Genomic DNA, 6,409 nt, shown 5'->3' on the forward strand with positions numbered 1-6,409 from the left:
ATCCCACCACTTTGGGAGGCTAAGGTGGGCAGATCACCTGAGGTCAGGAGTTCAAGACCAGCCTGGCCAACATGGCGAAACCCCATCTCTACTAAAAATACAAAAATTAGCTGGGTGTAGTGGCGGGCGCTTGTAATCCCAGCTTCTTGGTTTGCTGAGGCAGGAGAATCACTTGAACTCGGGAGGCAGAGGTTGCAGTGAGCTGAGATTGCGCCATTGCACTCCAGCCTGGGGGACAAGAGCAAAACTCTGTCTCAAAAAACAAAACAACATCAACAAAACACAGGGTCTTGAAATGCTACCAGGGAGGGTGAGATAAGGTGCTTGAAACTAAAAGGTCAAGTTTCAGCAGACACCTCCCTTCAGTCAATGCCTTCCTCAAAGTTGCTGTGTGGCAGGCACGGCATTGTGATTATTTCCCATATGTTCATTAGACATTCAGCGAAGATTTACTGAGCCCCAATTATGTGTGATCAAAATCAGACATGAACCCCCATCCTTGTGGGGTGTGCCTTGCTGGATGTTCTCCCCTGCCTGGTGTTTTCCACCCTCACCTGCACCTGCAAGTGTGGGGGCTCCCAGCCAGGTGCACACTCTAAGCTTGTGTGCTGGGCTGTGCCCAGGCTCTCACACCAGCTGGCAGGGGCCCCAATGGCAGAGCTCACCTTCTCTAGGCATGTGTGGTCCACAGCTCAGTCACACACGGCAGATGTGACCCTGTGGGTTGGGGCACAGGGAGTGCCAGGTTGGGGCATTTTGCGGGGAGGCCAAGGTGAGAGGATCGCTTGAGGCCAGGAGTTTGAGATCAGCCTGGGCAACAGAGTGAGACCCCATCTCTATGAAAAATTGGCAGAGAAGGAATGAGGCTCCAGACTAGGTGTGGTGGGCTGGCATTTGGACTATGCCAACTAGAGGACAGGTGCCAGAAGAGTGAAGCAGTGAGGCAGAAGTGAGACCAGCCACCGGTGTGACAGTCACAGCTGGCCAGTGGGTCTCCAGTTGTGTCCAAGAAGGGCTTGGGACCTTACACTGAGACCCTGTGAAGAGTCTGCTGTGGGCTCTCCCTCACCTCCAAACACCAGGCCTGGAAAAGCCGAGGAAATGGGAGAAAAGGGCCCCGGGGGAGGCCTGTGGGGGACTGAGAAGGGGCAATGCTCAGTAGCATTTGGTCAACAGCCCTGTGCCGTGTCCCACTGGCCCCTGGCATCCTGTATCTCCACGAAGGGCTGGAAGGAAAGCGGAAGGGCAGGCCCTAGCCCCTGCTCTCCTGCAGGTCCGTGACAGAGCTCTCTTCTCTTTACTGCACCTACTGCTCAGCCCCACTGCAGGCAGCTATGAGCTCTTTGCACCCATTTTTAAAATGTATTTATTTATTTATTTATGTTTTGAGACGGAGTTTCGCTCTTGTTACCCAGGCTGGAGTGCACTGGCGCGATCTCGGCTCACCGCAACCTCCGCCTCCTGGGTTCAGGCAATTCTCCTGCCTCAGCCTCCTGAGTAGCTGGGACTACAGGCACGCGCCACCGTGCCCAGCTAATTTTTTGTATTTTTAGTAGAGACGGGGTTTCACCATGTTGACCAGGATGGCCTCGATATCTTGACCTCGTGATCCACCCGCCTCGGCCTCCCAAAGTGCTGGGATTACAGGCGTGAGCCACAGCGCCGGGCCTCCATTTTTTTTTAAAGAGCTCACCTCTTGCTCTGTTGTCCATGTTGGAGTGCAGTGGCATGGTCACAGCTCATAGCAGCCTTGGACTCCTCTTGGAATCAAGTGGTCCTCCCACCTCAGCCTCCCAAGGAGTTGAGACTACAGACATGTGCCACCATGCCTGGCTAATTAACAAATTTTTTTTTGTAGAGATGGGGTCTCACTATGTTGCCCAGGCTGATCTTGAATCCTGGCCTCAAGTGATCCTCCTACCTCGACCTCCCAAAGTGCTGGGATTATAGGTGTGAGCCACTGCACTCAGCCACTTAGCCCTTGTTTAGAAGCCCAGCCCTGCTTTTCTAAACTCTCTCTCTTTTTTTTGAGACCAAGTCTCACTGTGTTGCCCAGGCTGGAGTGCAGTGGGGCAATCTTGGCTCACTGCAATCTCTGCCTCCTGGCTCCAAACAATTCTCGTGCCTCAGCCTCCTGAGTAGCTGGGATTACAGGCGCCCACCACCACACCTGGCTAATTTTTGTATTTTTACCAGGCTGGTCTTGAACTCCTGACCTGAGGTGATCTGCCCATCTCGGCCTCCAAAGTGTGTGGATTACAGGCGTGAGCCACCGTGCCTGGCCTCTAAACTCTCTTTTAACCTAACTCAGCCACAGCTCCCATTCTAGGACATGCCAAGGCCCCACCTGTCCCTCATGCCACAGCCAATGCCTGAGGCCCCGTGGTAGTTCACATCCACCAATGCCTCTCCTCTCTCCAGCCATGAACAATCCACCAAGTACTTCAACTTCTCAGCCGCCGAGGAGAAGGAAAGCCGTGTGGCCACACACAGATACCAGGCAGGTGGTGGAGACACTGGAGCCTGGGCTGGGGCGGGAGGCTGGGGAGGGCTGTGGGCTTTGGTGTGGGCTCTGCCCTCACCGCCCTCTGTGCAGGTCAACAACCTTGGACAGAGGGACTTGCCTGTCAGCATCAACCTCTGGGTGCCTGTGGAGCTGAACCAGGAGGCTGTGTGGACGGAGGTGGAGATCTCCCATCCCCAGGTACCCGAGGACTGTGTATGGCTCTGTGAATGCACTTTTTACCTGGATTCGCTGTGCCCCTCATGAGTCCCTGAGGTCCCAGCTGAGACACCTGTTCTCTGCGTTTCCTCCCAGGACCCATCCCTTCAGTGCTCCTCCGAGAAAATCGCACCCCCAGTGTCTGACTTCCTGGTGCACATTCAGAAGAATCCTGTGCTGGTGAGGAGGGCTCTGGGCCAGCCCTCGCTGCAGGCGGCAAATCAGAGAAATTTCACCCAGGAGTTCATGTTCCACGTCCATCCTGCTAAGCTAGCCTTTTGCATTCAGATTCGGCCGCTGCCCTCAAATCACACCAAGTAATGCTGCCTCCGACCTTCCTACTCATCTTTCTCAACCTGATGCGATTTCTCTGCCTCCAGGACTGCACCATTGCCGGCTGCCTGCGGTTCCGCTGTGACGTCCCCTCCTTCAGCGTCCAGGAGGAGCTGGACTTCACCCTGAAGGGCAACCTCAGCTTTGGCTGGGTCCGCCAGGTATGTGGGTGCAATGGCAGAGCCCCTGCCCCGGACTCAGGGGGGACCTGGCGTGTCTGTGCCCATCTGCAAGCCAGGCTGTCCCCGGAGCTCTGAGCCTCCCCAGAGCCAGTTCCACAGGTTTCCCCAACCCTTTTGCAGACGTCGCAGAAGAAGGTATCGGTAGTGAGTGTGGCTGAAATTACATTCGACACATCCGTGTACTCCCAGCTTCCGGGACAGGAGGCATTTATGAGCGCTCAGGTAGAGACTGTGTGGGGGCAGTGGCCAGGCTGGAAAGAGGGCCCCTGGGGCTCCATCTGCTGTGCTGGGGGGTGTTTTTGCAAATGGGGAGAGGGAAGAGGGTGAAGGTCTCTGGGCAGGACAGCTGTCCCTAAGGGCATGGATGCTGGTGCATCTCACCCTTTGGAGCAGGGCCAAGGAGCAGGGGAGGAAGTTAAAGGTTGGGGAACCTGTGGGGAGTCTGGGATGGCAGGAGGACAAGCGCTTTCTGACGGGGTCACCTCCACTTCAGACGATGACGGTGCTGGAGAAGTACAAGATCCACAACCCCACTCCCCTCATTGTGGGCAGCTCCGTGGGGGGTCTGCTGCTGCTGGCGCTCATAACAGCCGCACTGTACAAAGTGAGTGTTTTATGCTACGCTGGACCCCACCAGCATCAGGTCCCAATCTTTTTGCAGAGCGAGAAGGAGCTCACTTTGAAGCAGAGGCACATTCTTGCAGGGTCGCTTCATATGAGAAATTGCCTCCCACCTGCAAAATCGCCTACCTCCAGCGGCCCCTACTCTGTGATTCTCAGTCCTCCTCTAAACATTCTGCCTTACTTTCCCGCTCTTCTCCAGTTTCTCTCGACAGCAGATTATCATATAAAAGCACAGACCCAGTTTGAATGCTGACATCACCGCAGATTCTTTTTGTTTTTGACTATAGGCCAGTGTCTGCTCCATTCTGGGCCTTGATTTCTCAAAGTGGAGGTGACTCTACCCAGCTCACAGGATTTTGGCTAAAACTAGGCCAGGCACGGTGGCTCACGCCTGTAATCCCGGCACTTTGGCTGAGGCAGGTGGATCACTTGAAGTCAGGAGTTCAAGACTAGCCTGGCCAATGTGGTGAAACCCCATCTCTACTAAAAATACAAAAATTAGCTGGGTGTGGTGGCACGTGCCTGTAATCCCAGCTACTCGGGAGGCTGAGGCAGGAGAATTGCTTGAACCTGGGAGGTGGAGGTTGCAGTGAGCTGAGATCGTGCCACTGCACTCCAGCCTGGGTGACAAGAGTGAGACTCTGTCTCAAAAAAAAAATTTTTTTTTTGGCTAAATCTAGTTGACACAATGCATGTAAAGTTCCTAGTGCAGTGCTTCAAACCTAGCAGGGATTCCAGAATAGTGATCCCTCAGTCTCCCTCAGTCCTGTATTTTCTTCTCTTCCACTGAATGGACTTCCTGTGTTTCTTCTCCGTCCTCCCCCACAGGTTGGCTTTTTCAAGCGTCAGTACAAGGAAATGATGGAGGAGGCAAATGGACAAATTGCCCCAGAAAACAGGACATCAGACCCCCAGCCTGCCCAGTGAGAGATGATCCCCTCTTGGCCTTGGACTTCCTCTCCCTCTCAATGGTTCTACATTTACTTACCCTTACCTGTCAGGCCGGAGGGGGAGGAACCATTGCACCTAGAGAGGCTGGGATCAGCCTGCTTCCTGTCTTTGGGAGGAGCATCTTGCTTGGGAAGGGGCCTGTGTCTTGTCAAGGTTCCAACTGAAAACCCTTAGGACAGGGTCCCTGCTATGTTCCCCAAAGAGTTTGACTTGCAATTTCTACCTAGAAATACATGGACAATACCCTCAGGCTTCCGTCTCCCTTCCCCCATGAGGCATGGCATCTTTTTTTCTTTTTTGGAGATGGATTCTTGCTCTGTCACCCAGGCTGGAGTGTGATCTTGGCTCCTGCAACCTCCGCCTCCTGGGTTCAAGTGATTCTCCTGCCTCAGTCTCCTGAGTAGCTGGGATTACAGGCACGCACCACCATGCCGGGCTAACTTTTGTATTTTTAGTAGAGATGGGGTTTCACCATATTGGTCAGGCTGGTCTTGAACTCCTGATCTCAGGTGATCCACCTGCCTTAGTATCCCAAAGTGCTGGGATTACAGGCTTGAGCTACCTCGCCCAGCCGGATCTTTCTAAAATACAGTTCTGAACACGCTGCTCATCCCCACCCATCTTCAGTGGCTCCCCATTACCCTCAGGACAATGTCTGAACTCTCCAGCATCATGTGAGAAGTCCCCTTCCATCCCAGAGTGGGGGCTTCAGGGCATATGGTGTGAGAAGCCCTGTGGCCCCTATCACCATCATCACCATTGTTTCCAGTGAATTAGTGTCATGTCAGCATCAGCTCATGGCTTCATCGCAGGGCTCTCCCTCACGACTTCCCAGGCTGAATTGGGAGTGAGATGACTGGGTGCTGGGTTCTGCAGAGATGGCCTCCAGCGTTGGGCAGCCTCGCTGGCTGGAAGGGAGGAGTGCCCCCTAGGGAGGGACATGGCCGGGGTGTGGATGCAGCTCACCCAGCCCCAGGGGCAGAAGAGACCCAATCACTTCTATTTTTTGAGGCTACAAATATAGTAAATGAAGAAATGCCAGGATACAATCATTTTTAAAGAGTGCACTTTAAATGTTAGTGTCAATAAATTAAAACATGCCCACAAAGATGCATCTACTGCTCTTGGGAAATATGTCAGAGGTCTAAAAAAAAGGCCTTTTGTGGTTGTGGGTCCTCAAGGATGACGGCCATGCGGTCCCTTTACCACGGTGGGCCCTGGTTAGCCCTGAGGCCTGGGGCCAGGACAGTAAATTAACCAGAGTAGGGTTGTGAATATCCCTTTCTTAGGAGTAACCTGACCCCTTAATGGGCTCACTCCATTCTCTGGGCTGGTGCCTATGGGAAGCTGGTGGAGCTGTCAGGTGGAGGGAGGGGGCAAAGGACAGAGAAGGGACAACCCCCGTGGTTACTCCTCCCCCTGGAAAGGTTGCTGGAGCGACCAGTACTCACAAGTGTTTCCTACAAGTCCTAGGATGTGTTGAAGGGCACTCTGTCGCATGTAGTGAGTGACTGAAAGGGGGCTTTGGGGTGCCACATTGAGAGCTGCTGCCCGCAATAAGGTCATTCTTATTATTATGCCACCATCCTGGCATCAA

At 53.8% G+C, this 6,409-nt stretch overlaps 1 protein-coding gene across 2 annotated transcripts in view; it reads left to right on the forward strand.

Moving 5' to 3' along the window:
• Positions 1-5,920, forward strand: part of ITGAX (integrin subunit alpha X) — a 30,306-nt gene extending 24,386 nt beyond the window's left edge. The window contains exons 23-29 of one of the 2 annotated variants that reach the window (XM_078343924.1): positions 2,422-2,500; positions 2,597-2,704; positions 2,819-2,902; positions 3,103-3,216; positions 3,358-3,459; positions 3,731-3,841; positions 4,690-5,920. In XM_078343924.1, coding sequence (XP_078200050.1) covers positions 2,422-2,500; positions 2,597-2,704; positions 2,819-2,902; positions 3,103-3,216; positions 3,358-3,459; positions 3,731-3,841; positions 4,690-4,788 — 697 coding nt within the window. In that variant the 3' untranslated portion in view covers positions 4,789-5,920. 2 annotated transcript variants of the gene reach the window in all.
• Positions 5,921-6,409: the final 489 nt, after the last annotated feature.

Source organism: Callithrix jacchus, chromosome 12, assembly GCF_049354715.1.
Source record: "Callithrix jacchus isolate 240 chromosome 12, calJac240_pri, whole genome shotgun sequence".
NCBI classification, from domain to species: Eukaryota; Metazoa; Chordata; class Mammalia; order Primates; family Cebidae; genus Callithrix; species Callithrix jacchus.